At 38.0% G+C, this 11,272-nt stretch overlaps 1 protein-coding gene across 3 annotated transcripts in view; it reads left to right on the forward strand.

Annotated features, from left to right (window-relative positions):
• The first annotated feature begins 352 nt into the window (after window positions 1–352).
• LOC144045046 (uncharacterized) overlaps window positions 353–11,272 on the forward strand; it is a 63,869-nt gene continuing 52,949 nt past the window's right edge. For all 3 annotated transcript variants that reach the window (XM_077559858.1, XM_077559864.1, XM_077559851.1), the window contains exons 1-3: window positions 353–405; window positions 3,701–3,781; window positions 4,014–4,121. In XM_077559858.1, the coding sequence (XP_077415984.1) occupies window positions 398–405; window positions 3,701–3,781; window positions 4,014–4,121 (197 nt within the window). In that variant the 5' untranslated portion in view covers window positions 353–397. The remainder of the gene's footprint in view (window positions 406–3,700; window positions 3,782–4,013; window positions 4,122–11,272) is intronic.

The following is an 11,272-nucleotide window of genomic DNA, read 5'->3' on the forward strand; positions in this document are numbered from 1 at the left end:
GCACTGTACTGACACTCTTCTTCATCTCTTATCTATTGCCATGTTCTCATTTTACATAGTGCCCCCTAGTGTACAGACTGAGACACCACGTAACTGAAATGTCAAGCACTTCATTTCCCAATCCGAATCAAATCTTTATTATATCATTTTCATATTTACAGTGTGTGCATGCTTACTATGTGGTCGAGCTTGTGTTGTTTCTATTCTCCCCCGTGTTCTAGTGTGGCTCATTATAAAGAGATGAGGCCCACATCTGGACAAAAAGTCAACAGCTTCCAGACGAGTGGGGAGGAGCCTCTGGAACAAGATGAACACCACAGCCCAGCATGCTGCATAACTGCGTTTTTTTTTTTTTTGGTGTGTGGTCAGTTTCACTCAGCTTCTTCCTGCACAGAATATGCACAAGTAAGAACTTCATTCACCATTGATGGATTTCTATGTGACTTGTTTATAGGCCAGAAATATCACCATTGTTGTGAGAAAGTTAAATAGCAGCAGTACTCCATTAGGACTCCATTAAATGTGTTTATACAGCACCATTCATTTATATTCTGCTCTTGAGGGTTTTTGTAAACAGGTCAGGTCGATTGGATTTGGCCTTCCACTTTCTTGTCAAATTTATATTCCAGGTTGACAGTTAACAAGCTCTAGCTAACTTCATCCGGCTACGGCTGAAAGTCATATTGATGTATGGTGATGCCACGCAGCTAAATTATGTAGCTTGCTAACTTTTCCTGGCCAACACAGGCTAAAAGTTTGCCACCCAACTTTGCTTGGCTAACCAAACCAGGCTGAGGCTGATGTTATCAGCTAAATGTATCTAGCTAACTAACATAAGGCAAAGCTTAACTTTATACAGTCTGCCTACTCTATCATGCTAACTTTATCTGGTAAATCAAATTAGGCTCATTTAACAAGGCTGCAGTTATCCAGCTAACCTTTTCTGATTAGCTTATTTAGGCTAATTATATGCCAAATCTAACTTCTAGTTAACCTTCACCACACTACTGTAACATCAATTAGACATCTTGATCGGATTAATATCATTTAGCTAACGTTATGCTATTGCACTAACCAAATTGGGCTTAAACTAATAGAATGAATGGATGGACTTCATCAACCTAAAATGATCCTGCCTGCTTTACCCAGCAAATTTGGCTAATGTAGTGTTAAACTAAAGCAGGCCTTAAGTGTACTATTTTGTTTGAACAAAATGTTCCATTCCAGAGAATTCAGCTCCACAAAGGCCGACACTTAAAGACATAATTGAGAGACCTGCCTGGAAAAGAGATGTTGTTAAGCAGGACATGGCTGCCATGGTAACAGTCAATGAGTCCATGTGGGAAAACAAGTCAGTGCCAGCTTTATTTATCTTTTAGGTCATCCTTCACCTCCATCTCGAAATGCTAATGCGGACTTCTGACGTGAAAATGACATCACATACACGAACTAGTGACCTACTGCAGGGAGGTTTTTCTTTTCTTTTCTGGGAGTGGGTGCCAATTAACAGATTTCTATAGTAGTGTGTTGATGTTTGAAACCAGGAGGTGGCGCCATTGCTTAGTGTTATTTAACTGGGGTTTAACACAAAGGATAGTTTGCCATTTGTTTTATTAACAGTAAGTATCATTTTAGATAGAGTGACAATATGCAATATGAGGCAAAAATGTAATCATCAGCTTGACTACTGAATATTTTCTGATAATAGTGACCTGTGAAGTTTATTTACTCAAGTACAAAGATTACCAGGCGTTTATTGCTGTTACGTGTACATTTTTAGAATATTATATACAGGTTTGTCTCTCCCCCTTTAAATTTTACATACTTTCTTCCCCACAAATGAGTGATAATTGAATAGAATTTTGAGAATTGACCACGCAAAATCAAATCAAATCAAATTTAATTTATATCGTAATTTTTATACATAAAAATGTAACTCAAGGCGCTGCACAAAGAAAACAGTTTTAGTTATTGTTTAATTTAAATATTTAGATTTAACAATAACTAAAACAGTTTTAGTTATTGTTAAATTTAAATATTCGCTGCTCATATGACAACAGAACAAAGAAAATGTGAAAGTAATATTAGACAAATATTCTATATTTTTTCCTTCTTTTTTCTTGTAGTTTGCTCCTTTTCCCCCTCTCAAATCCGCCTTAGTTTAGTGGGCTACAAATGCACTGCATCATTCTGCAGTGGTGCCTTGAGATAAGGGTTTAATTAATTTGCGACCTCTCTTGTAACACAAAACACCAGCATCTCAAATCGTCTTTCCCTATAAAAACGAATGATGAATTAATTTAATCATTAATTCGTTCAGCCCACATCAATATCTCCCAATTTTTTGTATATGTATTTTTTTTAAAAGTACTTTATTGAAAACATGCAGTAATGCCATTTATTAGCCAGTATATGGGGTTTTGTATTCTATGTTAGCATTAAGCTACCCAAGGCAAAACTCTTTAAAAAGTTGGGTTATAAAAAAAAAAAAAAAGTTGGTTTATTCATATCAGAAGGCACTTCTGTATTTCTAATATTTTCTGTCTCTCTTGTGTAAACCACACTCTCGCTAGCATGGTCAAGAGTCCTCCTTTTCCGTCAAAAAGGCCGAGCAATCAACAAAAAACAATTAGTGCCTCCCTCAGCCTCTGCGAGCCGCTCGATAGCAGCATGTGCTCACTTCCTAATTACTTACCAGGCCAAAGGCTTCATTGTGAGGGCTGGAGGAAAAAGTGGCTGCTAATCAATCCGTGTATTATACCTGAGCCTGTTTGTCAGCATCCAAATGTGACGAAACGCTCTATTTAATTAGCCTCTCCGCGTGTCTATCAATGTCGTCCAATTACACTCCTGTAATTACCACACTGTTGTTTTGTCACCCTTGATGGGAACATTTTGAACAAGCAATGTTGACATTATCTACAGTGTTGGTTTGTCTAGGCAAACAAATGAATGAATTCTTATTGTCATATGCACAAGATGAGGAATTGAGCCTGTTTTAGTAGGTCTGGGATGGTAAATTGATTTTAATCTTTCCCTCTGTTGGTAAACAAACAGCGTTAAGTAAGCTAATGCAAGCTAATAAGTTAATGCAGTGGTTCTCAAAATATCTATCTAGCTAGCTAGCTAGCTATCGCTATCTGTATAGCGCTATCTGTATAGCGCTATCTGTATATCGCTATCTGTATATCGCTATCTGTATATCGCTATCTATATATCGCTATCTATATATCGCTATCTATATATCGCTATTTATAATTTTTTTGTTCAGGGGTATTATATTATATAATCTTACAGATATCCATCTCCCTCGTATTATCGCCTCATTTACGGCATTAACATTTATAAATTATTCACTGAGAAGCAAAGGAAAATGTCACAAGTTGACATATCCTAATCTTGGCCCCCTCAATAAGTAGTCTCACAAAAATATAATGGGTTCAACTCCTCACAAAAGTTTTGTTAAAAATGTTTGTGAGGGGAAAAAAAGAAGCTACAAATCAACCCTGTTTACAGTGACAGCAACATTGACAAAGTTAAAGTAGCCAGGGGTGTTTATTTACGTAACTAAACAATTAAATAAATAATAATAAATCACTGCAAAGTCAGCTCTTATCATTATGTGAAGAACCTCACTCTCTAGGCATTTTCATTCACTTATGACTGATGTATGGTTTACTTTTTTCTTCTTTTTTTTTAGGGCCACGTGTGATGCTTTTCATTTGAGTCGCCTTCAGAAGTCTTCCGCCTCCACTTTCTGTCCATCACGCACCAACACAAGGTGAGTAAATTTATTATTGTTTTAGAATACAGCGCTGAACTTTGTTTCACACCATTAAAGAGAATTCAGTGATTTGTTTCTGAATATATTATACATCTTTAACAATTGCGGTAAATGCGGGTTGTGGAAAAATAGCAATATGTGCCCTGACTAGTCAAAATGCTATTCTGATTAATATTGGGTTCATGGAATAAACGAAGCATATTAATCCATCCATTGTTATCAATCTCAGGGCGCTGCCATTTTGGCCTTATACTGCCCTCTGCTGTCCATTGGAATTGACGTCAAAGTCCCATCGGGCTCAGATTGCGAACGTCACAAGACCAAACCCAGGAAGCAGGTAAGCTGTGACATTAACAATGTCAGCCCGAGGGCACTTTAATGTATTGCTTAATGCCAATTAGATTTTTTTTTTTGACGGTTTGATCCTGGAAAGGATTCAGATGATTTCTTAATTCTAAAGCCCGAACCATGAAATATATGAGAGAAATTTCTGATTCTTTGTAAATAGAGTATTTATTGGTCATTTTGAACAAACAATAATAAAAAAAAAAAATCTACTTCCATATATAACTTTTAACTTGTGTCATATTTGATACATCCGATCACAATGCTTTAAATTCGTACAGTTATAATTGTCAAAAATATATAACAATAAACAGATCAAATCAAACATATTAGTATTTCCAAAAATCCGAAATAACAATATTAATAAGTATAGGCGTCTCTCCTTTCTCAATTGAGGCGATCTTGCAAAATCTCTGGAAAAGCCATCAGCTGGGTGATACTGCCCTCTAATGGATCATCCGTGCAATGCATGTGTCAGATCATATACGTCAGAATTTTAATGGGGAAAAAAATATACTCATGAAATAGCGTGCTCAAAATGTCCTGTATTTATGAATATGATACTTTATAGGGTTAAAGAGAAATGGACACACTCACACACATGGACATGCTGAAGACTGGCATCATTAGTGAGCCTGTGAGTGCCGGTTTGAAACCAGCTCAGGACTCCCAAACAGCATGAGGCGTTTTTATGTTAGTGAGGAAGACGAGATCACAAAATGCTTCCATGACAGCCCGGAGACAACTTGACAGAGAACACAGCCTGCGCGTGCGTGCGCGCGCGTGCGTGTGTGTCTGCCCAAGAAAGCGACGGCGTGGGCAGTAGCCGAGGTGTGGAGGAGGCTCACCTCTATTATCTTGCACATATTGAACACCTCTGCACTGCCCACCTGCAAAAACGACGTATACAGCATATAGTCTTATTTCTTCATCATCTATACTGACATTACGTAAAGACGGAAAATAACTTGAAATCATTATCTTTAAATCACTTTATATTATTATTGCATACAGTGTACACAATTGCACTTACATGACATTTTATACTGTTTTAAATTATTATTATAGTATTTTTTTTAAATAGACAATAGCAAAGGGCTCCTCTACATAAAAAAATAACTTTGTCTTGAGATTTTTGTGTGTGAAAAGGTTTGCACTTCCCTCAATCCAAACGTGAGGTAAACGTAATAGGAATGCAGTAAACGTACATTGACATATGGCTGATTATGCAAATCACAGCCCGGCGATGCTTGGGGGATGAGTGGAAGTCAAGTGGGCGGGGCTAAATCTCATAATAAGGTCACATTAAGACATTTATTTGATAAGGAAGCAGGCTTGTAATGTCACTATGATTAGAAAGGAAAAAATGTTATTGATACAAGATCTTCAGGTGATTTCATTGAAAGCAACTCCTTATCCTCGTCGTATTTTCCTGCATCCGGAAAGCAAACTGCCGCGCCAAACGAGGCATCGTCTACGTGAGCTTATTTGAATCTTCTCTCGCAGCTCCGTGCCGTTGTTTGTTTGCTCGTCACATTTGAGCTCAGCGGACTGGGTTGAATAATTCAACGCTCTTACTTTGGCTTCAAAGTGACTGAGTTTACATGAAAAGTTTAGGAGTTGCAAGGAGTCAACTGTGTTTTTTTGGGCATGCGGTGACCAGCACTAACACAGGACCGAAACTCCTCCCAAACTCAAAGCCCTTGAAAAAGACACGAGTACGATTTTTCAAATCTTAACCGAGATTTGCGGAGATATAAAATAGTTGTGTATGTAAATTATGTAAAATATATGTTCATTTTAATGAGTTAATTTAAATAGAATGAAATGTGTTTATAAAATATTTCATGTAATATTTTCATTATTTACAATAAAATAGCAAACCAGTTATTTGAATAGTTAAATGGATTAAAATCTAGAGAACATGAAGACATTTGAATTACAAATCATTCACAAAAAATGGCAAAATTAATGTAACATATTCCAGGATGGAAGGAAGGGCAGCGTGACCTGCAGCCCCCACTCTTATAGATTTTTTTCCCGCCCTTTTTTTCTTTTTATAAGTACAATTTGTATTTACCTGTTTTGTGTTTCCGCAAACAACAGATGCCTTTTGCAGCCGCTAAAAGTAAATTAAAGCCCTCTTTCAGTCGGGGAACAATCCAGTGCAGAAAAATTGAATTGGGCAGCTTCAAGTTGAGGGGACGGCAAGGTTAAGAAAATGCAACAAAAGCGAGCAATGTTTTGATTGAAAATCAATACTGTGTTTCTCATTTATGTCCTGGTGCTGCTACATTAAAGACACGCCACACACATTCAGGAATGTGACAGTATTACAAAAGGTTCCATGTATTTTTGAAGAGGAAATCACATGAAAAGTTGGTGGGTAACTTCAATGATGGAGGGGGCCACAATTGTTTTTATCGCGGCTGGGGGGGCCCACATATACCACACACTTCCTAATCGGATCTATGACAAAAATGCTATTTTAAATATGCACAAAATACGTGCATGCGCATTTGCATTTGCTTGAACCAATGCACATCACAGCATTGATACTGTATTTCATGCTCAGTGCATGTATTAACTCATTCACTGCCATTGACGGGTATAAACGTCAAAACATCATTTTAACTATTTCTATTAGTTTCACCAATTTTTTCTACTTTTGATAACAAGGGTATGAAAACCTAGAATTGTTTTTATTGTACATTTAGAACGGATATAAAATTTGTGATTAATTGAGAGTCAACTCTTGAAGTCATGTGATTAACGCAGACACAATATAAAAGCAGAGCGGCCTCAGACATTGACCTCTCGTTGCCGATCGGTGCGTTCAGGCAGGCTCACACGGGTGCTCTGCTTGTGATGCCATGCGTTGTCTGGGATGGCATCAGAGATGTTGTATTAGCATATAAATGAGATACCGTTTTCCCTAATTGCTGGTTAGAATCAAAGCAAAATGCGTTGGAGGGAAATGTCTTTTAATAGGGAATTGCATGCATGTGTATAGTACATGCCAAGGACACTTAAGTTATGCTGTATACCATATTTACCCGAATAGTGTCTGGCATTAGTAGCTGGAGAAATTATGGTATGGTTAAAAAAAAAAAAACAAGTGCTATTTTTCTTCATTAAAACATGTAACAAAAAAAAAAAGGAGGTGTTGAGTTACACTGTAGTTAATTAGGTTGCAAAGAAAAAACAATCATAGGTGAGCAAATGACATTAGCGGTTTTGAACCTCCCTATTTACAACCGTGTAAATCCCTTGCGCCGCTATCTGATTAGCACCCGCGCTAAACGAGCCGTCACATTAAAAATGAACCGCCCAGCTCAATTAGATCTCATAAGAGCAGTTAATTACATCAGCGGCCAGGTGCGCTTGATTTTTTATTTTTTATTTTTTTGCCAGTATGGCGTCGTATGACGGTAATGTGCCTCAGAGCTGACTGAGGCGAAGGCAAACATTTATTAGCAGATGAGAACGCTCCACATGGGAAGGGCGCCGGTGTGACATTTTAGCGGCGAAGCTGGGCAATTAACTGGCGTTGCTTGCTGGCCTTGTGTTGTGGATCAGCTCAACGGTGATTTGATATGCGGCTCGTGTGATATCCCGACACCTTGGGAGATGGTTGCGGTGCATTTGCATATACGGTATTAATTTGGGGTATATATATTGTGGCCGTTTTAAAATTGCTGGGTCAACACTTTCATCCATCCATCCACCAATACTCGTATACTCAAAACGGAACTGCATTCCATGCGACTAACTCGCTAATCACGGCCCCGTGTTGCCATTACCCCCCCCCCCCCCCCCATCATAACTCTCCCCCTGTGGTAACGCCACCGCCTGAAGGTCACGGCAGCCTTTTAGCGTCGCATGCCGCCGAGGACTCTTCGTGGCTGACCTTTCGGCGTCTGTCACTTCGCAGACCAGCGCCGAACCCGATGTAAGAACGTGATCGCACGGAAGGTTGCCTTATGTTGTCTTGATTGTCCTTCTGTCCATTTTTTTTAATGACCTTAGGGCGAGAGGCGGGGTGCACATTGGACTAATGCTAGGTTTAAAAAATCGAATAATCAATATCGACACGATTTCACTTTTTGAGCCTGATATCCATTCATAAAACCATGATTCGATTATTTTAATATCTCTTTTCCCATAACTTCCTAAGAAAATAGAATTTTAAAGGTCATTTTTTGGTGTCATACTGTTAATTGAAATTTACCATTCACACATGTATTTTCTTACATTTATGAAATACCCGACTTTTTGCACTTTAAGACAATTCAGAATCTTTTTTTAAATGTGTATTTACAATTATTGAATTAGAATTATGAACATATTTTCATCTCATCCTTAATCTGTCAATGTTTGTGTAACACTCAAGTGATTTATAACGTGTTACTTTCATCATTTAGCTGTTACTGCCTCCGCAAAATTGAATTTGGAATTTAATGATTGTGGCGTTTTTGTATCTAAGAAGAATTGATGTTAAATAATTGATGAATATTGGATTTAAATGAAGTATACAGGGATGTGATTTTTCCGCTAATTCGCGGAATTCCGCTTTTTTTACCCCCCCCCCCCCAAAAAAAATCGATTTTTTTTTTTTTTTATTTTATTTATTTTTTTTTTTTGTAGTTCATTGTGTATGCACATGACTCCGACAGATAACATCTTCTGCTATAACAAAGACATTTGTGGTATGCTCTAATATGAGTTACTTTTCATTTGGTCATGATACAATTATTTGTTCATGAAATTTGAACTCTTCAACATTATTTATGTGTTAACTTAGTAATCACATTAGTTAGATATGATGATAATCTCAGTGATAGTTTTTAAAAGCAAAGGCAGTCCAATGTTTTTGAATGTGACTGATTTTGAGTTGACTAAAACTGCCATTTTATATGGGATAGTTCAAAATACATTGAAAATTTATGCTGTTGTTTTGTCTATTTCTTTGTCATGTGAGTGCATTGAAAGTACTTAAAAACACGGACCCTGGACCTAGCTGGGTGCCAGCGGCCCCCAGACCCCCGGCTAAATTTTCAGATAATTTCACTTTGGTCAAATCACATCCCTGAGTATATCGAATCGAATCAGAAAAAAATCGAACAGAACTCTTGTGAATCGAAATCGAATCGATTGAGGAAATTAGAATCGATACCCAGCCCCGACATTGGACTCGTCGTCTGTCAATGGCAATTTGTCTTTGGTGTTTACAGCAGAGCTTCCAAACCTTTATTGAGCTAACACATACTGTGTTCGATGTTTCATTCAGTGGATCTGAAATGGTGCATCACTGCCATCTACTGGTGCTTTTGTGTCATTAAAGTTGTTTTCAACCTTGTTTTCGTTGAGTTTAAACTGCTGCTTCTTCTCAGCACTCGCTTTCAATAGAAGGTTGGGGAAAAAATACATTTGACAAATTACCTGTGTGAAAAATGGATACGGAAGCACAAAACACAACACCTGTAGTTTCGCTTTCACAGCTGAATGTGTGAAGCTTATTCTAACTTTGACACTAATGTATGGTCGTGAATCATACGTGTGCAGTATATTCACATTTGATTAAGCACGGAGTCCATCGTCACAACTACGTTGTGCTGCAAACACAGAAACGATGACAGGTTGAGAGAGGATCGGGTGTTTTGATGCCGAGGTTGGGGGTGGGCAGTCACGCTGCCTAGTGTTGACGGAGCTTTTATGTGAGTGATTTGTTCTTGACGGCGTCCGCTCATTAATCTTTTACATCTTCGCCTCTGGTTGTTATTCCTCACAAGCCTGTCAGCCTCTCCTCACTTATTTTGACAGCAACACTTACTTTCATCTTCACTACAAAAACGAGGATGGCGAGGGATGGGTTGCACAACCGTTGTTGAGTTTTGTAACAAATCCATGTCAGGGAATTCCCAAAAATAAGTTGATTTTTTTTGGCCAGACCGCCTGGCCAAAAAAGAAGCCCCATCTTGTAAAAGATTTGACTTCATGACAAACCATCTAAAACAATAACCAGTTAATGATGACTGACCGTTAACTATTAAAGCAAGCCAGTCTAATTCAAAGCAGTGAGCTGCAGATATCTGAAAAGCATGTAACATGTAATCTCATCTCAGGAATGAAAAAAAAAAAAAAAAAAAGAGTGTGTAATCCATCTGAGAAGTGCATGTGGACATCAGATCGAAGGCTCCAGATACGAGCTCCTCGCCCCTCCGCTTCTCAGCCTATTGTGCAAAACCGCAGCGATGAAATTGCATCACATTTTTCGATGCATGCTTTATGAGCGCTTGTTACCTTAGGTCGCATTGAAAAAAAAAAAAGACATGCTTTTAACGGAATCCGCTTCTTGATTGAAGCACACAGCTCAGATTTAATTACAGCAACGTGTTCGTTTGACCCTTTTTCGCAGTCAAGTCTAATTATTTTCACATGCGGTGTGATCCTGTGTTTGTAATGAAATGTTGATAGGGTTGTTATTCTTAACTCATTTGCTCCCAAAAACGTATAAATATGTTTTAAAAACTTATTTATGTTTCAAACATTTTTTTTTATGCTAGAGTATACTGAAGGCTTTGATGCAGCCTCTGAACTGAATAAAACGCTTGAAGCAATAGTAGTTATTACAAAAACGGCCAGCAGAGTGTAAGAGATCAAACAGGCCCATGTTGCAAAAAAGCTCTTTTCCCACAGTTTTAATCAGATTTGTGAATAATGATGAAACTTAGCTATATTCTAATGATAATTTCTGCAAAACGGAAACAGATAGAAATATACTTTTTTTTTCCCTGATGAAAGAAGAGACTCAAATTTTTCTTTTGGTAGGTTTTTATATGTTTTTATAGCGACAGAACACAATATTCTGTGGGCCTTGCAAAATCAGTCAAAATCCAGTAAAATAGCTGGGAGCGAAGGGGTTTGCTTCAGTGAAAATGGCTGCGGGTGAATTTCTTGACAATGTTTTATGCAGCCTTACTAGTCTAAATACGGTATATCGTATACGTGCAACCACGGCCGTTTGTAGACTTCTTGGGGGGCAGGCAAGAAGGGCCATAGAGCCCCCGCCCAAAAAACAAAAGACAAAATCCAGGACTGTGGACAAGCACTCTCAAACTTTAAGGCAATTAAAAGGCCATT

Source organism: Vanacampus margaritifer, chromosome 1, assembly GCF_051991255.1.
Source record: "Vanacampus margaritifer isolate UIUO_Vmar chromosome 1, RoL_Vmar_1.0, whole genome shotgun sequence".
Classification (NCBI taxonomy): Eukaryota; Metazoa; Chordata; class Actinopteri; order Syngnathiformes; family Syngnathidae; genus Vanacampus; species Vanacampus margaritifer.